This window comes from Nycticebus coucang, chromosome 16 (assembly GCF_027406575.1).
Source record: "Nycticebus coucang isolate mNycCou1 chromosome 16, mNycCou1.pri, whole genome shotgun sequence".
Taxonomy (NCBI): Eukaryota; Metazoa; Chordata; class Mammalia; order Primates; family Lorisidae; genus Nycticebus; species Nycticebus coucang.
Window position 1 is genome coordinate 62,659,134 of NC_069795.1, and position 22,659 is coordinate 62,681,792.

At 37.8% G+C, this 22,659-nt stretch overlaps 1 protein-coding gene across 5 annotated transcripts in view; it reads left to right on the plus strand.

Moving 5' to 3' along the window:
* The first annotated feature begins 2,548 nt into the window (after positions 1-2,548).
* The window catches only part of SIDT1 (SID1 transmembrane family member 1), a 106,892-nt gene continuing 86,781 nt past the window's right edge, over positions 2,549-22,659 (plus strand). For all 5 annotated transcript variants that reach the window (XM_053565112.1, XM_053565113.1, XM_053565108.1 and 2 more), the window contains exon 1: positions 2,549-3,192. In XM_053565112.1, the coding sequence (XP_053421087.1) occupies positions 2,989-3,192 (204 nt within the window). In that variant the 5' untranslated portion in view covers positions 2,549-2,988. The remainder of the gene's footprint in view (positions 3,193-22,659) is intronic.

The window sequence follows — 22,659 nt, forward strand, 5'->3', positions numbered from 1 at the left end:
AAGATCTCTCAAGTGCCTCATCTTGACCTGATAACAAAGTGTTTTTCAGAGGCAAAGATGTGCTCAACTCACTCCAAGGATGGTTGTCCAAGCTCAGCAGGCTCACCAGAAGCTATCATGTACTAGGACCCTGCAGATTGTTTCTCTTCCAGCTTTCCCACAATGGCACCTGACGTTAGCCAAGCCGATGGAACTTCAACCCCATCCAGCACTCAGTCTCAGCTGCCTGATGCTGCTCATGTTCCCTTGCTCATCCGAGCCCCTTCAAGGCAGTCTAGGGACCAGTCCAGTCCAAAAACAAAAACTGCAGGACAGGCTTTTTCCACCTCCCACCCTCCATGGAGGGTCATCAGCCCTCTTCTGCCCTTACCAGGGCACCTGCCCTCTGTGCTGGTCCTCCTCAGCTCCAGACCTCCTCATTGGTTCCTGAAGTCTCCTACTGCTTCTCTGTGACCCTGAAGCCGTGTTTCTGGGTAGGTTCCTAGCTAGAGGTGACCCAAATCCTCTGTCCTCTGGCTCACTGAGGGCTGCTAGCAAAGAGATGCTTCTAGTCTCCCATCTTGCCCGCAAATTGTCTGGCAGGGCTATAATTTGGCTTCCTGAGACAATTGCTGCAGTTGTGGATCAGGGTTCTATCACCATTTGTGGTCTGGCCATTGCCTTTTGTATGTTCAGCCCCTCAAAGTAGAATCGTGGCAGTATAGTGAAAAATACCTGCCTTATGGACCATATTTTATTTTTTTAGCTACTGAACTAGAAGTCATACAATAACAGTATTTGTTCATAAAACACTTTAAACTTTTTAATATACTTTCAAATACATTCTTCCCCTTTTTATCCTTACAACAACCTTGTGATCCTGAAAGGTTAATTCCCTATAGTCACTCAGTGAATTTGGGCTAGAATCAGGATCATATAATAGCAAAGAGTGATTTGTAATATATAATTCAAATTGTCTGGTATAGCTACCACCTACAATGGCTTTGAAGTAAATATTTTGCGTTTCATACTGTGATAAAAGATCTGTTTGAATTGCTTCTAATTTAATTGCTTAAAGTTGGGATAAAACCTTGGAACAAGGGTCATAGCTCCCTTCAAATACCTACAAGGCTGTCACGTGGAAGAAGGGTTAGGCTTATTCCTGGGACTCCAGAGGGCAAAACTAATGCAAGTGAATGGAAAAGAGACACATTCTTCATCTAAGAATATGAAATATCTTTCTAATCTCTAAATGTAATGAGACACTTGCCCCTAAAGAAGGTATTGCTCTGTGAAAGAGCCAGTTCCTCATCCCTTACATTATTTAAGTAGAACTACATGATCCTACATCTCTAGATAGTTCAGGAATTGGCCACATCAGCTAACTCCAAAGACTTCCATAAATTTTGAGTTTATGAAATTCTATTAAACTTTGAAATGAGGCATCAACATTTTCAATATAGCAGTTTAAATTCATTCAAATTCTGGATGAAATTATAACATTATGTTTCTGAAAAACAGTGAGTTCTATTTTAAGTTTTTTCTCCAGACTCTTCTTTGAATTAGTATTTTTGCCCATATTCCCATACTAAACTAAACTTTATACAAATGTGTTGCATTCATTTTTTGACGTTTTAATGATTTGTAGGACTTGGATGAACTTAAGACAAAAGCAAACCTACTTTCTTTTAAATGGTTAGTACTAGAATTTTAATCTACAATCTCAGGCCTTTGAACAAGGTCTTTTTCTTCTTTGTGGTTTCTTTTTTAATGTTCCTTCCCGTCACAACTATATTTTTTCTAGAGTGCAAATAACTTGAAGCTCAAATAAAACAGTGAGTCTTCAACACCTAAATTGTGATTGTTTAACATCCTCCAAGGATCTCCAGGGGAGCCTTTCTCACCCCACTCCTTACCTGCCTCTTGAACCTTTTAAATCTAATCTCCTAATTTTTGCCAGACAGGTACTTTCTTTTTTATTGTGAACTATTGTTTCTGTCTTTTTATTTATTTGTTTATTTATTTAGCAGTTTTGGCCGGGGCCAGGCTTGAACCTGCCACTCCCGGTTTATGGGGCCGGCACCTTACTCCTTGAGCCACTGGCGCCGCCCTGGTTTCTGTCTTTTTAAAAATAATTTAGAATCCTCAGGATTCTCCTAGAATCTGGGAGAAGTCATTACAGAGGTAAAGTAGGCAAGAGGCTAGGATGGAAACAAATGCCTTCTGCGTAAAGCTAGTTATTCTGAGTCTTTGACAACTTCCGGGACCAGACTTCAGTGGGTGCTGGAATTTGTTCTCTTTACCACATCTTTTTTTTTTTTTAACTGTACATATTTACATATATACACATATGGCGAGGGAGAGGGAAAGTGATGACCTGAAGCTCTCCTTGTAGAACAGGAGGTAATAAGGATATAAAACAGGTGTCTGAGAAGGGGGAACCAAGAATAGCCACCATTCATTTAGACCGGCAAGAGTTCTCTGCAGGTAGCAGCCTGAGAGAGCTAACTGGTGCACGCTCTTTGGGGACAGGCTTTTTTGCTTTCTGTTTGTTCGCCTGCAGCCAGGGTGCAAGTTCATTTGAAACTGACCGAATTTCCTCCTCACGTCTGATCAAGTAGACGCTTCGAGACTAGTAGATATTTCTTTTGAATGCTATTGCTGTTGTTCAGCTTGAGGAGGAAGAGATTGGTAGAAATTCTGGCTGGGTAAGGGGGGATTCCCGGCGATGAAAAAGGGGGCACTTAGAAGCCGGAGGAAAAATCAGCAGCTCCCCACCTCCACATCTCCTGTACCCCTCACTCTCCGCCGGTGACCTGGCGTAGAGACCCCCCGGCGGCAGCATGAACATTTGATCGGATTTTCGTCAGCGCCCTGCAGACTGTCGCGCGAGGGGCTGTGGACGTTGCCCTCTCTGTGCTGCTGGGGATTCGGCTTTGGAAGGACAGGCTCTGCGGTCGCCCCCTCCCGGGGCTAGCTCTGCCCTGGGGCCAGGGCGCGGCGCCCACCATGCCCCACTGCCCGCCGCTCGCGCTGCTCTGCGCGCTGCCCTGGCTCCTGCAGGCGGCGGGGACCCGGGTTCAGCCCCCAGCGCCGCGCAATGACCGCGGCGACCCTACCAGGGGCGCTGACTTTGATCGCGTCTACAGCGGGGTAGTGAGCCTCAGCACCGAGAATATCTACTCCTTCAACTACACCAGCTGGCCCGGCCAGGTAAGACACTTGCTCCCCTCTCTCGACTCCTAAAACTTGCCGGATTTCAGAGCCCCATTGCTGCTTTGGGTTCCCCCTAGGGGATAGACCTTGTGAGACCTCAGGGACCAGGGAACCCAGGTTCCTTTTCTCCTCCGAAGCAATCACTGCGCTGCCGCCGACCTGCTGCAACCAGCCTCAGGGACAACTCTGCTTCACCTCGCGCCTCCCCTGGCCTGTCGCTGGCGTTCTGGGCTTTGCGGAGGCTTTAGTTTCCCGCACAGTCTGCAGGTCCTGGCTCCCCGCGGGGCGTTTCTTCAGGAAAGTCTCATTTCTGGAGATTCGGGAAGTGGTGTGAGGTGGGGAGCGAAAGGCCGCACCTCTGTTCCTAATCCCATGCGGGAAAGGAACCTCATCTCGTTGGGATGATCCAGCCAGCCCCTTCTGTTTCATGGCACCAGGGGAGGGAGAGCTGCTCAGAGCCTAAAATGGGAATTGTGTGCGAATGGACGGAAGCTGCAGAATCTCTGTGTTCAGTAGTCATTCCCTGAGTGTCTGTGCCGTTGTCACGCGTCAGGCTTCAGAGACGCCAGAAGACCTGGTCAAAGACATAGGAACTGCAGCCATCAGGTTTTGGTTTTAAATAAGAGAGAATAATTGTGTGAAAGTTCTAGACCCATTTCTGACAAGAGTTGAGGTCAGATGAGGAGGGAAAAGATGACTATGCCTTCGACATATATATTCTGATTATATAATGTAAGAAAACCCATATAGTTCGCTTTTTTCCTCTAATATGGTACCTCTGCAGCACAGGGTCGAGGGAGGAAGCAAAACTCCCCAGCGTACTTGCCTGTGGACCTATTTCTCATAGAAATGTGTTTATGTATCTTTTACTATGCCAGCATTTCCTGCTTCTCAGAAAATTGCAGAACCAAATAAATGATGGGGATCGAATCATACGAATACCTCTCTGATTCTCATTCAAGACTAGAACTCAAAAAACCTCATTGTGTCAGATAATGAGTGAGGCTGTACTGAACAGGAGGGGCCCCTGTGCGTATCAGTACTCCCAGACATCTTTCAGTTGTGTGTAGTGAGGAAGTGCCCTGAGTGCCCAGCTCTAGCCTGGCACCAAATCCTATGGTGTTGTAACCATGGCAGCACAGCCTCAGATTGTGTGTTTTGTAGCTAGTAGAGCGGCTGTGTGCAGAGCCATTCCATGGTAGATAACCAGGAGGGAGCAGTTTTTTGTTTCCTGAGCCTCACAAATCTGGCCTCTTCCTTACCTGTGGGATACCCACCCGCTGACTGACAAATGACATGGTGAGGTATGTCTAGCTCTGTGATTGGCTTGGAACAGAAAAAAAAGCCTGAACAACCGTCCTTTCTGGGGTAAGTGTCATCTTACCCCTAAATCATTGGTAAAGAAACTCAAATAACATCTGCCAAGTAAATTCTGAGACCAGGCTTTGATATTTCTTGCAAGGAGGAAGAGTCTCTGCTTTTGAAATGTTGCCTTTGCCTCCCCTGCCCCCTCATACTGTATGAGCTTTGCAGTTGAGATTACCTGCTTGACTTTTCTATTAACCTTGAGCTATTGAGGGCAGGGTCACAGTCACTTACTTCATCTCTGTAGCCTGGTACCTGTGCACAGTGTGGCACAGAAGAGGCTGATAAAAGTTTTTGCAAAAATGAATGAATAAGCAAAGAAAGGCTTAAAGAACCTTTAAGCTGAAGTTAAATAAAATGAAACATATTGTTGTTTTCAGCAAGTTGGAAAATGTGCAATCATTTCAGGTAAAAACATGAAGACAAATATTTTCTAAAAACAATTTTTTTTACAAAAACAATTTTTAAAAATTTTTTCTATTATACTATTTTTATTTGGCCTATATGTGTGTTGAAATGCCCTTTATTTTATGAAGTAATTAGTTTTTAAAATAAGTTTGCATAATACAACAGAAAGTTGACAACCTAAGCAATCCCTAGAATTTTCCTAAAAATGTTTCTAGTCTGAGAAATACAAAGTTGGGACCCATGGGGCTGGCAGATAACAAAGATTTCAGTTATGTTAATGCCAGTGTTCACTAAAAAATAAATCAGATGACCTCAAATCTGACAGTTTTTAGGGAACAATCTTTAACATGCAAATAAGACGGTGGAACCCTCAACCCACTTGCTATGGGAAATTATCCCCTCTCCTACCAGCCAGACCTGCTGGTTTCTCCAGAGATGACATTCTCCTAATCTGTTTGTCCAAACTATTATTCTCAGTCTCTGTTGGTGGCCTGTTCTCTTCTTGGTTCTTTTGGACCCGTGTTGAATACTAGCTCACAGCCCTTTCTTCTATGAACACGAACCTGTTGGATGTAGCAGAATTTTACTGAGTCTGGACTAACATAAGTAAATTACAGCACAGCACAGAATAGGTGACAGATTAAGTCAGAAACCTAGGCAAGACTGTCCCAATGATTTACCAGCTACTCCCTACCAGGGAGGCATCCCAAGGTAGTGGCACTTTCTTTCACACCCCCAAATGCTGACCTCCACCCTCAAATTTTTGTTACTCTCCAATGTTGTGCAAGTTTTGCCTCCATTGCCAACCCTAAACTCACTAAGGGGCTTTGCTAGATAAAGATCTGTGATCTCCAGAGCAAAAGCATAGACATACGTATTTTTCCTTTAACCAGAACAAAGTCATGTTCAGTTAGATCTTGCCACCTTCAGGGTCATTATCTACCACTACTCTTCAGTGTAACAAAGAATTTGGTTTAGGGGGGAAAACTCTAGTTTTTGAGCTTCAGAACTTTTTGACTTAGTTCTTCAAGCCACTGTTGCTTGCCATTGCTTTTCCTGCGCCTTGCAGAAGAAAGTCAAATAAAGTTTAGGCTTTGGTGAAGGGAGGAGGCTGTTGTGGTAGGCATTGCTCCCAATCTTTCCCGTCAGCCATTGCATATCCGAAACCAACACCGTCCCAGAGAACTCTGTAGCAACCTCCTGTCATGCTAGTTGGCTGAACTCGGCACCAGGAAAGGTCTCTCATGCCTTCCAGGCATAAAGTAATGTAAATAAGAAGTTGCCTTTTAAAAAAGTTCACTGGTTGTTGTCTCCTTAGCCATACAGAAGCTTTTCAGGTTAATGAAGTCCCATTTGTTTATTTTTGTTGTCGCAATTGCCATGACAGTCTTCTTCATGAAGTCTTTCCCCAGACCAGTATCTTCCATATTTTCCTATGCTTTCTTTGAGGATTTTTATTGTTTTGTGTCTTAAATTTAAGTCCTTTATCCATCTTGAATCAATTTTTGTGAGTGGGGAAAGGTGTGGGTCCAGTTTCAGTCTTTTACATGTAGACATCCAGTTCTCCCAACACCATTTATTGAATAGGGAGTCTTTCCCCCAGTGTATGTTCTTGTTTGATTTATCGAAGATTAGGTGGTTATAAGGTGTTAGTTTCATTCTTGGTTTTCTATTCCGTTCCAAGTGTCTATGTCTCTATTTTTGTGCCAGTACCATGCTGTCTTGACCACTATGGCTTTGTAGTACAGCCTAAAATCTGGTATGCTGATGCCCCCAGCTTTATTTTTATTACTAAAAACTGCCTTAGCTATATGGGGTTTTTTCTGGTTCCATACAAAACATTGAATCATTTTTTCGAAATCTTGAAAGTACGATAGGAATGGCATTGAATAGGTAGATTGCTTTGGGAAGTATAAACATTTTAACAATGTTGATTCTTCCCATCCATGAGCAGGGTGTGTTCTTCCATTTGTTAAAATTCTCTGCTATTTCCTTTCTGAGGATTTCATAATTTTCTTTATAGAGGTCCTTCACCTCCTTCGTTAGGTATATTCCTAGGTATTTCATTTTCTTTGAAACTATGGTGAAGGGAGTTGTGTCCTTAATTAGCTTTTCATCTTCACTGTTATTGGCATATATAAAGGCTACTGACTTGTGGACATCGATTTTATATCCTGAAACATTACTGTATTTTTTGATGGCTTCTAGGATTCCTGTGGTTGAGTCTTTGGGATTCTTTAAGTTTAGGATCATGTCGTCAGCAAAGAGGGAGAGTTTGACCTCCTCTGCTCCCATTTGGATTCCCTTTATTTCCTTGTCTTGCCTAATTGTATTGGCTAGAACTTCCAGCACTATGTTGAATAGTAAAGGTGACAAAGGACAACCTTGTCTCATTCCAGTTCTAAGAGGAAAAGCTTTCAGTTTTACTCCATTTAGTAAATATTAGCTGTGGGTTTGTCATAGATAGCTTCAATCAGTTTTAGAAATGTGCCACCTATGCCTATACTCTTCAGTGTTCTAATTAGAAAAGGATGCTGGATTTTATCAAATGCTTTTTCTGCATGTATTGAGAGGATCATATGATCTTTATTTTTGCCTCTGTTAATATGGTGGATAACGTTTATGGACTTGGGTATATTAAACCAGCCTTGCATCCCTGGGATGAAACCTACTTGATCATGATGTATGACTTTTTTGATGATAAGCTGTAATCTATTGGCTAGGATTTTGTTGAGAATTTTTGCATCTATATTCATCAGTGAGATTGGTCTGAAATTGTACTTTTTAGTTGGGTCTTTTACTGGTTTTCGTATCAGGGTGATGTTTGCTTCATAGAATGTGTTGGGGAAGATTCCTTCTTCCTTGATTTTTTGGAATAATTTCTGCAGTACAGGAATAATCTCTTCCTTGAAGGTTTGATAGAATTCTGGAGTGAAGCCATCTGGACCAGGGCATTTTTTGGTTGGAAGATTTTTTATTGTTTCTTTAATCTCGGTGCTTGAAATTGGTCTGTTCAGGAGCTCTATTTCATCCTGGCTAAGTCTAGGGAGAGGGCGTGATTCCAAATATTGATCCATTTCCTTCACATTGTCAAATTTCTGGGCATAGAGTTTCTGGTAGTATTCAGAGATGATCTCTTGTATCTGTGTGGGATCAGTTGTTATTTCCCCTTTATCATTTCTGATTGAGGTTACTAGAGATTTTACTTTTCTATTTCTCATTAGTCTGGCCAATGGTTTATCTATTAAAGCAAAGAGACAACCTACACAATGGGAAAGGATATTTGCATATTTTGAATCAGACAAAAGCTTGATAACTAGGATCTATAGAGAACTCAAATTAATCCACATGAAAAAGGCCAACAATCCCATATATCAATGGGCAAGAGACATGAATAGAACCTTCTCTAAAGAAGACAGGTGAATGGCTAACAAACATATGAAAAAATGTTCATCATCCCTATGTGTTAGAGAAATGCAAATCAAAACCACCCTGAGATATCATCTAACACCAGTGAGATGGCCCACATCACAAAATCTCAAAACTGCAGATGCTGGCGTGGATGTGGAGAGAAGGGAACACTTTTACACTGCTGGTGGGACTGCAAACTAGTACAACCTTTCTGGAAGGAAGTATGGAGAAACCTCAAAGCACTCAAGCTAGACCTCCCATTTGATCCTGCAATCCCATTACTGGGCATCTACCCAGAAGGGAAAAAATCCTTTTATCGTAAGGACACTTGTACTAGACTGTTTATTGCAGCTCAATTTACAATCGCCAAAATGTGGAAACAGCCTAAATGCCCACCAACCCAGGAATGGATTAACAAGCTGTGGTATATGTATACCATGGAATACTATTCAGCCATTAAAAAAAAATGGAGACTTTACATCTTTCGTATTAACCTGGATGGACGTGGAAGACGTTATTCTTAGTAAAGCATCACAAGAATGGAGAAGCATGAATCCTATGTACTCAATTTTGATATGAGGACAATTAATGACAATTAAGGTTATGGGGGGAGGAAAAGCAGAAAGAGGGACGGAGGGAGGGGGGTGGAGCCTTGGTGTGTGTCACACTTTATGGGGGCAAGACATGATTGCAAGAGGGACGTTACCTAACAATTGCAATCAGTGTAACCTGGCTTATTGTACCCTCAATGAATCCCCAACAATAAAAAAAAAAAAAAGTTCACTGAAAGAATGGAGTGTCTAGTTCAAAGAAGAATAATGAAAAAAATAATTGAAAGTGCAGGTAGGGCAAGATCATGCTTCATTTCATTTCTCTGGAGGGGAAGTGTCTAGAGACTCCCTTTGAGAGGAATAGGGTTACACTGTGCAAACAGGGTGTTCTGTAACCACAGGGCTCAACCAAACTGGAAGGAAATCATCTTGCTGGGAAAGTTGCCATGGATTCATTTGACTGGGACAGAGGGTACAAACACAGGTTTACTGGGAAATGAGAATACACTGGTAGAGACAGGTGGCAGCCACAATCAGATGTTTCTGTTTGAGCTACATGGTGATAAGAAATCTTTAAATAAAAATCAACCGCTGGGCAGCTTACTGTCTTCTCTGTGGTTTCCAGTAACAGGAATTCATTGTTCGCCATAGAATTTTTGAATTTGAAATGTTTCTCTGGAAATAGTTCTTTTATTTTGTATATTAACTGAGATATTTATCTTTTAATGATGTATATCATACATTTCTAAGCCCAAAGAACAATTCTTGGCCTTGTTAATATCAACCAGAAGTTGTATAACTTGAACCAGTTATACCAGTTTTTTGGGTGGACTCTCTGTGGTAAGTTCTGGCTATACACATAACTAGTTACAGAATTTAAAACTTTGATATGATGGCCTACTTCACTCCTTCTTGTATAGGAAATGATTGCTCTTTAGGTACTGAGGCCAGCAAGCTTCTTCTGCTGTCCTCCTCATCCTTGTGTTGAACTAGACTAGTGCTTGTTGGAGGAACAGATCATCTCATTAGCATATTACGTGGATGATTGGTCACTGTCTCAGTCCATCTGGGCTGACATAATAAATCAACTTCAGCAAATTCCATATCTGGCGAGGGCCTGCTTCCAGCTTGTAGACAGCTGCCTTCTTGCTATGTCCTCATATGGCCGAGAGAATAAAGACAGGAAGCATGATCTCTTGTATCTCTCATTGTAAAGGCACCAATCCTACCATGAGGGCTCCACTGTCCTTGCCTCATTACTTCTCAAAAGTCTTATTTCCAAATACCATCATATTAGGGGTTAAGTTTCAACATATGGATTTGGTTACAGTATATGACCATTCAGTCCATAGCAGTATCTCCAGTATCTCCCTCATTTTTCTCCAAGACTCTGAAAACAGTTGTTTATAGGCTGAAATTACTCCAGTTATGGTTCAAACATTATGGTAGACCTGCCTTCTACTGCCTACCTCCAGACTTGATAATCAGGTACTAAATTATAAAATGGATTCTCTAAATTTGTGCCACCCAATATTGTAGCCAGTATCCATACCTGGCTAATGAGCACTTAAAATGTAACTAGTATGAATTGAGATGTGCTATTAAGTGCAGAATACATACTGTATGAAACAAATAATGTAAAATGTGTCATTAATATTGGTTTTATGTTTGATAATTTTTTAAATTTTTTTTAATTTTTATTTTTTTATTAAATCATAGCTGTGTACATTAATGTTATCATGGAGCACCATACACTAGTTTCATAGACCATTTGACAGATTTTCATCACACTGGTTAACATAGCCTTCCTGGCATTTTCTTAGTTATTGTGCTAAGACATTTACATTCCACATTTACTAAGTTTCACATATACCCTTGTAAGATGCACCGCAGGTGTAATCCCACCAATCCCCCTCCCTCTGCCCACCTCCCCCCTCCGTCCCCTCCCTTTCCCCCTTCCCCCTATTCTTAGGTTGTAACTGGGTTATAGCTTTCATGTGAAAGCCATAAATTAGTTTCATAGTAGGGCTGAGTACATTGGATACTTTTTCTTCCATTCTTGGGATACTTTACTAAGAAGAGTATGTTCCAGCTCCATCCATGTAAACATGAAGGAGATAAAGTCTCCATCTTTCTTTAAGGCTGCATAATATTCCGTGGTGTACATATACCACAGTTTATTGATCCATTCGTGGATCAATGGGCACTTGGGCTTTTTCCATGACTTAGCGATTATGAATAGGGCTGCAATAAACATTCTGGTACAAATATCTTTGTTGTGATGTGATTTTTGGTTTTCTGGGTATATGCCTAGTAGAGGAATTATAGGATTGAATGGCAGATCTATTTTTAGATCTCTATGTGTTCTCCATATCTCTTTCCAAAAGGAATGTATTAATTTGCATTCCCACCAGCAGTGTAGAAGTGTTCCCTTTTCTCCACATTCACGCCAACATCTCTGGTCTTGGGATTTTGTGATATAGGCTAGTCTCACTGGAGTTAGATGATATCTCAAAGTAGTTTTGATTCGCATTTCTCTGACGATTAAAGATGCTGAGCATGTTTTCATATGTCTGTAGGCTGTGCGCCTGTCTTCTTCAGAGAAGTTTCTCTTCAAATCCCTTGCCTAGCCTGCGATGGGATCCCTTGTTCTTTTCTTGCTAATACGTTTGAGTTCTCTGTGGATTCTGGTTATTAAACCTTTGTCGGAGACATAACCTGCAAATATCTTCTCCCATTCTGAGGAATGTCTGCTTGCTTCACTTACTGTGTTCTTGGCTGTGCAGAAGCTTTTTAGTTTGATCAGGTCCCAGTAATGTATTTCTGAAGCTCCTTCAATTGCCCGGGGGATCCTCCTCATAAAATACTCGCCCAGGCCGATTTCTTCAAGGGTTTTCCCTACATTCTCTTCTAGTATTTTTATACTTTCATGTCTTAAGTTTAAATCTTTAATCCAGTGAGTCTATCTTAGTTAATGGTGAAAGGTGTGGGTGATAATTTTTTGATAGATTAAATATAGATTACAAATAGATATATTTTAAATATGAATATATTTATAAATATTTTTTGTATATTCATATATATTCATAAAATTATATTTCACCTGTTTCTTTTTACTTTTTAAATATGGACATTAGAAAATTCTCAAACTGATATGGTGGTTCACATCTTATTTTTACTGTATGGCACTGCTCCAAGTGCTATAAGACATGAAAAAAGTCACACATCCCACACAAAGCTTTGGTGGGAGGAAATGAGACCTGAGAAGGTCGTATTAGATAAGTAGAAGTTTGATAGACAGAAAGAAAGAGTTTCTCATATGAAAAAACATATCTAATTTCTTTTTTGGCAAGACTGCACCAAAGGTGGTATTGTATATTTCTCCCAGGGGGCACATAATGATTGCTTATCTCTTTTTTTGATGATAGCCACTGTTGATCATCATTACCTAGTTCCATGAATTCATTAGGAGCAGTAAGATATAAATATTTTAATTCTATCATTTATTTTTCATTTTATACACTGGAATACTTCTATAATGAGAAATTTCTCCTCATCAGCTAATTGGTTACCTTAAGCTGCTGTTTGTGAAGGAAACATGGAGTAATGATTTGTTTTTTACCTTTATTTACCAATTTTTAGAATACTGAGTTGGTCTTCTAGAATCCTAGTGATTAATGAAATTTTATTTAGCATAATCATGAGCTTATAAGTTTAAATATATTTGACGCATTATAATTTATTGCAGTTTTTATCCTTATTTAAATCAAAATGTTCATCTTTGGCCAGTGAAAACCAATTCAGGTTGGATCCTGAATTCTCTTGGTGAAATTTAAATGCTCTCTGACAGCTTCCTTGCTTTCTTGCATGAAAAGTTTTTCTTTCCCCATTCTACAATCAGCCATTTCTCTAGGAAGTTTGGATTCTTTTAATCTTTTTAGAGATCACAACTTGGGAAATAAAGGCCCTTACTGAGAATGGATAGATAGCTTTTTTCTAAGGCTTTTCAGTGGAAAGAGCTAAGACATACATTATATCATAAGTTTTACTATAACTTCTATTTCAAATTCACAAATATAGGGTTTTTACATAACCTCATTGGTATTATATCTCCTATCTGTTATGCCAAAAATCCTCATTCTCAACTAGATCAACTTAGTTGCTGTCTTAGTCCAGACGTGTTGCTATAAAAGCTAGAGAATGTACAAAGTGAAAAGGTTTATTTGACTTACAGTTCTACTGGATGAATGATTGGGCATCTGGTGAAAGCCTTATCCTGTTTCCACTCATGGTGGAAGAAGAGGAGCCAACATGTGCAGAGATCTCATGGTGAGAGAGTAAGCAAGAGAGGTGTAGGAGGAGGTGCCCCGCTCTTTTATCAACTGGCTCTCACTGGACCTAACAGATCAAGAACTCTTTATCACAAGGATGCCACCAAGGCATTCATGAGGGATCCACCCCTAAGACAGAAACACTCCCATTAGGCCCTACCTCTAACACTGGGGATCAAGTTTCAACATGAGGTTGGGGGCAGGGGAACATCCAAACTAGAGCATTTTCTTTATTCTATAGTACTCATACCTTTTAAATAATATTAACATTGCCATCGACAATAAGATTATTGGGAACAGTATAAGATTTATTTTTACAATTTTTAAAAACTTAGATTATATTTCATCTTGAGTGTTGAGTTAAATTACTGTTTCCTAAAGTAACGTGGCATAGTTCCTTTTAGTGCAGTTATGCTATCAGTTTGTTAGGTTCATTGTTATATTTTGCTCTGACTTTTAGAGATTGCTTTTTAGTTTTGTGTGAAAATTAAAAACAAAAATCAGCAAAATATGCTATATTCAAAGAATCCTAGCATCTACTCTTGTCCTCCACACCCCCTTCCTTTACTTTTTCTATATGTAACCATTTAAAAATGTATGGCCTATAAAATAAAATGGGTTTTTTTAAGCAAAGTTTTTGTCTTTGTTCTAATGGTTTCCTTTGTACTAACATGTGTATATAATGCCCTTAGTCTCTTTGTCTATTATTTCTCAATTATGAGCAATATTGAAATTAGCTAATAATCTTCCTCTCCCTTTCTTCAGCTCCCAGTCTAAACACTTAGTTAATCCTATAAAAAAATTAATGAGCTTGGGTGTTAGTGATCCTGGCTCTACAAAAACGTTTTTAAAAAAAATAGCCCTGTATGAGTATGTGTGCTTGTAATCCTACCTTCTTGGGAGACTGAGACAGGAGTATCTCTATAACCCAGGAATTCGAGGTTACAGTGAGCTATGATTGCACCTTGGCATTCCAGCTTGAGTGATAGAGTGAGACCCTGTCTCTAAAAATGAAAAAGAAAAAAAGAAAGAAAGAATGAACTTATTCTATCATATATTCTCTCCATTCCATTCACTTTTCATTTTTGTTTAATTGTATCTGCTACATTACAGCATGTAGTCATTACAAGCCATACTGCCTTGCTTATAACCAGTCTTGGTTCTATAGGTACATATATATTTAAAGCTCTAGTTTTTATGTTCATGTCCTCCAGTCATCTTGTTTGTCTAAATCTTATTCTCTAAAGAGTAATTGAGGAAGAAGTCCTGGGAACAATACTTCCAGAATTCTTTCATGTTTATAGCAGTTTGCCTGTTGTCTTTGTACTTGAAGGACAGTTTGGCTGGATCTGAAATCGTTGGCTCATATGTTTTTCTTGTTCTGAATATGTTACTCATTTGTCTTCTGGCAAAAGTGATGACAAAATGATTTTCTTTCCCTTCCAAGTAACTTTATTTTTCTGCCCAGATTTCTGAAACAATTTTTCTGCTTTCTTTAACATCTAACAGTTTTACCAAACTATATCCTATAGGACAATTTTCTCAGGTATGCAGTTACAGCTTTTCATCACATAGCTTCAATAATTATTTTTTAATTCAAAATTTTTTTTTAAATTAGAGTTTTTAGTATTAGTTTGTCCCAATGTTTGATTATCTCCTTTAGGAATTCCCTTTATACTTATGTTGGCCCTTCTTTGTTGTTTTCTATAGCTATCATTTAAAAGAATTACTTTTATTCTTTATTTCCTATATGAATTTAAGGCTTTTTTTCTTCATTTCACCTTCTATTTTCCTTTAGAATTATCAAAGTATTTATTACATTATTTTGCTCCTTCAAATTCAATATTTATTTATGAAATAATTTTTAAATTTCTAATTTTTCTGAATTCTGCCACATTCTTTTTTAAACTTTTATTTTCTCTAATAATCTCATTTCTGAATTTTTAGAATTATGATCTATATTGTTCTTTCATAGTTTTTAAAGGTTTTATAATTTTTAAACTCCTTTTTTAAAACCCAGCTATAGTCTTTATCTGTCTTATAGGCATGGTTTCCTGCTGCATGTTCACTATTTGAAATGATGATTTCTGTTTCTTAATCTCTTTAACTTAGAAATTAGGTTAGTAGAGTATTTAGCTGCAATCACCATTATTGCTCGTGTGTTCATTAGATAAGTATTCTTATTTTTAGAAGAAAGTAAGTATTCTTAATTTTAGAAAAGAAGCATAGATCTAGATGGATTTCCTAGCTTCCTTCTGTTGTGTTTGTGAAGTGATCAAAGTATGATTTTCTTTCTGAGAGCTGTTTCATAGCTCCCCTCCCCATTTTATGGAGACTTTCTCTTTCTTTTGCCCGTATATTCTCCATCCTGCTTGATTTGAATTCAACACACACAGCTTTTTCTATGGCAGAATTTTGTCTTGGATAGCAGTTTTTATTAGTTAATTTTGAGAACCGATGAGGCCCACACTTTTCTAGAATGTTCTATACTTCCTCAAGTATCCTTATACTTACCCTTCAGTTTCAGTTATTGTTCTCAGATTGGCCCTCTAGTTTTCTCAGTGAGCGCCTTTTGAAGAATTTTAGGGTTCTCTGATTCTCTGACCTATAGAGCTCCTCTGCTTCCACCCACAATTACTAACACTGTAAAGGTATTGAATCTATTGATAATTTGTTCCCACTCACTCACCTTCTAGGGTTTATGGGGATACCTTTTCATTTTGGGGTTTTTTAAAGATAGTCTCCATGGAATTTTGTTTCTATATCCCACTTACTCTGTTTTTGCAGAGGATGTCAAGAGGTTTAAAATCTATGCTGCTATTGACACCTTCCTAGAATCCTCTACCCAGCATTTATTTTCCTATAAATTTAAATTTTTAAATAACTTAAAACTTATAGAAAAGTAGAAAGAACAGTATAGTGCCCTTCTCTCATATTTCTTAATTAACGTTCTGTCAAATTTACTTTATAATTCTCTCTTGAAGCTGTCTACTTTTTCCAAACACTTGATTGCAAGTTATAGACATGCTGTTCCTTTGTCTCTAAATACTTCAGTGTATCTTTCCTATGAATAAGTGCATTTTCTTATATAGTCATTAAATAATTATAAAAATCACAAAATTTAACTTGATTATAATGCTACTATTTAATCTATAGACCTTATTCAAATTTTTCACCAATTTCTCAACAATGTCTTGTAAAGCAAAAAAAAAAAAGTGACACTTTTCATTCTGGTCCAGGGCCCAATTCAAGAATACATGTTACTTTTAACTGTCAAGAAATCTTTAGCTCCTGAATATGGAAAATTTCCTCATTCTTTCTTTGTTTTTTAGGACTTCAACATTTTTAAAGAGTATGGTCAGTTATTTTATAGAATGTTCCTCACTTCAGATACGTCTGATGTTTTCTTATTATTTTCTGATTATTTTCTTATTATATTCAGAGGATACAATTTTGACAGATTGACACCACAGGATGGACATCACATCCTTAGTGCACCATATCAGAGGCACATGCTACTGGGCTTTCCTATTACTAGTGTGGTTAACACTGGTTTCTTGATTGAAATAGCTTCTCTCAGCTTTCTCCACTATAAAGATACTATTTTCCTTTTACAATTAAAAAATAATTTGTGAAGAAATGCCTTGAGACTATGTAAATATCCTGTGTCTCATCAAACTTTCAACTAGTCTTAGCATCCGTTGATTCCTCTTGCCTGAATCAGATATCAATGTGATGGTTTCCAACTAGTAATTTCCTAATTCATTGTTCCTTTTACAATTATCAGTTGACATTCTACTGTAAGAAAGCTTTTTCTTCTCTTTCATTTACTAATTTATTTGTTTACTTATTTATTGTATTTATATCAGTATGGACTCTAGATTTTTATCAGATTCAATTACTCAATGCTTTTATTTACATTAAAATAACCTACCATTCTATGTATTATGCGATTTTTTCCCCTTAAAATCAGTTATATTATCTGTAGATAGTGGGTGTTTTCTAAATATTTCACAATAAAAGTGTTGACTTTTACCTGGACAAGGACAAAAAACAACTCAGAGGCAGAGCGGTACTGGAGTAGATCGTGAAGTGGCACACGGGAGATGCGTATTTTTGTCCCTTTAACTACCTCTAGACCTTCATCAAATCCTGTTTCCTTCCTGAGCTTTATTTTCCCCACTGATAACAAGATGAGAAAATTATATTTTTGATCCTATTTGATCATTATCAATATTCTGATATTTTTCTGCCATGTGTGAGATTATTTTTTTTCTTAACCATGGGCAAGTAGAATATACTTCTTGCAAAAAAAAAAAAAAAAAAAAAAGTATTTCTAACTCTTTAAAACAGGGGAATGAAAACTTCACTGTTCTTGAAAAACTACTTTTTTTTCTTCCTTTTGAAAAGTTTCCTGTGGGGCTTTACACCAGTTGGAAGAAATTTGTTTTGTTTTGTTTTGTTTTGTCTCCCCTCCTGCCACATGTGCTAAACTAGTATTCCAATTTTTTTTCCCTTGCTGGTATTTCTGCTGAATGTCATATCAATAAGCTTGTTACCATGTTGGGTTTGGCTTTGGGGTTGTCATTTTGTTTTATTTTCTTAACTGTTGTGATAGTCTCTTCCAAGAGGATATTTTAGGCATCTATGGAGAGATTTTTAATCTTTCTACCTTTCCTCTTTTGATTTCTACTTAATACTTGAAGCATCTTATATATAATTTCTCCACTCTGAACTTGAGTCTAAAAGACCAAGAGAGTTGAAGATATTATGATACCTGGAAACTTCTTTGATACTGAAAGATGTCAACATTTGTTTCTCTTTTCAAACAAAAATAACCACACAGTGTTGATGTTATCACATGTTGCCATTCAGCACCCAGCGTGTGTTAACCAGCTCTTCCTACATTGTTTAATTCTGAAGCTAATGGAAGTCCCATGTCAACACACCAAGATGGTGCATCAATCTAATTGATGCTGCATCAAATTAGATTCACAGGTGCATCTAATGACCTATTTGACTTGGGGCCTCACCATACTTTCTACTTATTTGTAAAAGAAAATATTGAACATATCATGACCCCTCAGATGGTACAGTCTTTTCTATTTCACTAAAACACACACACCACACACACACACACACACACTTAAAATCATTTCCTTTTTTATTTTCTTTTTCTGGTTTTTTTGAAAACGGAAACTTTGTGGTTTTCTTAGTACAATAGTTGGCTAGCAAGGAAAAAAAGGCTGAAGATACATATTTTACATAAAAACTGAAGTTAACAATAAAAACATTATATTCTGTTAAGTCCTAATTCTAAATCCTTTGGCTTTCATATATGGTAAGTCTCTAAGAGTATGTGTTAAAATAGTACATACAGGAAAAGCTGTTGATTTCATCTTAAAAGATAATGTTCTAGAGAACATAATAGAGAGAACCCAGAAATAAATCCATATGTTTGAAATGTTGCTAGGAAAACTGAATCTTCATAAGCAGAAGAATGACACTGGATCCCTATCTCTCATGATATACAAAACACAACTCAGTTACACCTGCGGTGCATCTTACAAGGGTACATGTAAAACTTAGTAAATGTAGAATATAAATGTCTTAACACAATAACTAAGAAAATGTCAGGAAGGCTACGTTAACCAGTGTGATGAAAATGTGTCAAACAGTCTGTAAAACCAGTGTATGGTGCCCCACGATCGCATTAATGTACACAGCTATGATTTAATAATAAAAAAATAAAAATAAAAATAAATGGATTAAAGACTTAATGTAAGACCCTAAACTACGGGCGGTGCCTGTGGTTCAGTCGGTAAGGCGCCGGCCCCATATACCGAGGGTGGCGGGTTCAAACCCAGCCCTGGCGAACTGCAACAAAAAAATAGCCGGGCGTTGTGGCGGGCGCCTGTAGTCCCAGCTACTGGGGAGGCTGAGGCAAGAGAATCGCTTAAGCCCAGGAGTTGGAGGTTGCTGTGAGCTGTGTGAGGCCATGGCACTCTACCGAGGGCCATAAAGTGAAACTCTGTCTCTACAAAAAAAATAGACCCTAAACTACAAACCTATGAGAAGAAAGTACAGGAGAAAAATTTCAAGACATTGTCTTTATGGAGAAGACATCAAAAGCAGAGGCAACAAAAACAAAAAATAGACAAATGAAATTACTAAAAAGCTTCTGCACAGCAAAATAAACCATCAACAGAGAAAAGAGATAACCAGAATATTGTGAAAAAATATTCATAAACTATTCATCCAAAAAGGGATTAATATACAGAATATATAAGGAATTCCAACAACTTAATAGCAAAAAAAATAATAATACAATTAAAAAATGGGCAAATGAGCTTAACAGGTATTTCTGAAAAGAAGATATATAAATGACCAACAGATACATGAAAAAAAGGTTCAGCATCACTAATCATCAGGAAAATGTAAATCAAAATCACAATAAGGTATTACCTTATCCCAGTTAGAGTGACTATTGCCAAAAAGACAAAAAAAAAAAAAAATGCTGGCAAGGATGCAGCAAAAAGAGAACTCTCATGCACTATTGGTGGGAATGTAAATTAGTAGGGCCATTCTCAAACAACTAAAAATAGAACTACCATATGATCCAGCAATCTCACTGCTGGGTAAAGCATACATACAACAGAAAGGAAATCAGTGTGTCAAAGAGATACCAGCACTCTCATGTTTACTGCAGCACCATTCACAATAGCCAAGATTTGCAATCAACCTAAGTGTCCATCAATAGATAATTGCATAAAGAAAATTTAGTATATACACACCCAACCACCCGCACACACACACACACACACACACACATACATATACAATAGAATACTATTCAGGCATAAAAAAGAACGAAATCCTGTTCATCTACAGCAACATGGACAAGCTTGCAGGCCATTATGTTAAGTGAAAGAAGCCAGGCACAGAAATACAAATGCCATATATTCTTTTTCACAAGTGAAAGCTAAGAAATTTGATCTTATAGAAAGAGAGAATAGAATAGCAGTTACTACAGGGAGGGAAAGGGAGGTAGAGGCAGAGAAAGCTAGAGGCTGGTTTAAGGATATGAAGTTGCAACTAGAAAGGAGGACTAGGTTCTGGTGTTCTATAGCACTATAGGGTGACTATAATTAACAATTTATTGTGTATTTTCAAATAGCTAGAAAAGCAGATTCTTAATGTTTCCAACACAAAAATATTATAAATGTTCAAGGTGATGGAATGTTAGTACCTTGATTTGATCATTGTACTTACTGTCAGAATATCACACTGTACCCCATAAATATGTATAATTTTTATGTGTCAATTAAAAATAATGATAAAAGAAAAAAATTAAAGAGAGTCTTTCATTCCTAGAGGGGGGAAATTTAAGCTGAGTGTTATACAGCAAATATAAATTATATATTAAATGTTATTAGTAATAAACTTAATTAAAATAGCTTTGCTGAAGTGATTCCTTACCTCAAATTCTCGTTCCCTCAGTCTGTTTGCAGTGACAATAAAAGACCTGAAATTGATTTTGCTGTTAGGAAGAAGTAAACAGAGATGCTGATCTTGTTGAAGATTGAGGGGGGCACTTGTCAATAGGTTGAATGAGAAGAATAAAGCTGATTTAAAGGTGTCTTATACTGAAAGGGTAAAGCAGAATGCAAGCCTTGTTTCCTGATTAGAAAGCTGTCCACTTCCCTGACAAATCTTCAAAAGACTGAGATATTTTCTCTCTACTTGGACCACTGAAAAGCTTTTTAGGAACTAGTTTTCAAATCATAATTTTAAGAAACTTCCTTTTGGACCTAGCTTTCTGCGATTGATCCCAAGGCTGGCCAGCAGTGTCAATGTATAATTATGAAAGTATTGGTTTATTTAAAGGTGAAGATTATATATTTTGGTTAAACTCTAAGTATTTGAGTAAAACACTTTTTTCTAAAAATGGTGGTAAAATTAAAGTTTATCTGGCATCACCAAGTAACTTGTCATCTGGGACAAAAGCATTTTCTGACATCTGGGATACTTACAGTTGATACTCTGGACCTTCCAGAGTGTAAACTAAAGCTTCTCTCTGCCTAATTCAGGATTCCAAAGTATTTCAACTTCATTTGCTTCCTCACTGATAACTTCTCTCCAACCCACCTTCAGAGTTTTCTTGTTTGTTTACATCTTACATTGTTGTGGTACACTAATAATGAACCAATATTGATACGCTATTGTCTTTATTATTAACTAAAATCTGTAGTTTACATTAGGTGTAAACTAATGGTAACACTCTTGGTGTTACACAGTTCTTGAATTATGAGAACCACACAATGTCATATGTCTGCCATTATGGTATAGTAAAAAATAACTTCACCCCCAGAGTACCCTCTATAGTCCACCAATTCATCCTTCCTTCCCTTTCACTGATTTTTTTGCTATTTCCATAGTTTTGCCTTTTCCAGAATTTCATATAGTTGTAAAGGAGTTCAGAATACACCACTCCAAAATATGTTACTCTGGCATATTGACAATTTCGAGTTAAAGGCACTTGGAAAACAACAGATGCAAAAAGATCACTCTAATCTTCATCCTGTTTTTTAAAAACAGGAAAGAAATTATGTGTGACAGATACCCTCCCTATGCTAAAAAGAAAGCAACATCCTTATCATTATGGGTCAGAAGTTGAGAAAGAAGGAAATCTGTACAAACATTGTTAGACTAAGACTTACCTTCTTGGGTACTTCTCCACCCTGTTAACTACCTTAGTCTAAGACCCCTTGTTTTTCACTTTCTCACAACTTACTACTGTTTGTCTACTTCAGTGTATACATGTTCAAATCTAACTGCATCTCTGGGTCTTCATTTCCTCGTGAGGGCTCTGAGTCATGCAAAACTTATATTAACCTTGTTTGCTTTCCCCTTGTTAATCTACCTTGTGTCAATTTAATTCTCAGGCCAAACCAGTACCCTAAGAGGGAAGAGATAAAATTTTGCCTTCCCTGCAGTTGGAATGCACCCAGAACGTAGGTTTTTCATACTTGCTTCTTGTATGTAGCACTGTGCATTTAAAGTTCCTCCATGTCTCTTCCTGGCTTGATAGCTCATTTCTTTTTGATGCTGAATAATGTTCCATTGTCTGGGTGTACCACAATGTGGTATTTTCAGATAGCTAAAAGAATAAATATTGAATGCTCCCAATACAAAGAGGGGTAGTATGATAAATATTTGAGGTGATGGATATGCTAATTACCCTAATTTGAACATTACATGTTATATTCATGTATCAAAATATCATAACGTACCCCACAAATACGTACAATTTTATGTGTCTATTAAAAATAATAATGAAAGCAAAAAAATTTTCATGATAGAGTTTCATTCCTCATGGAAGATGAAGAATATACGTT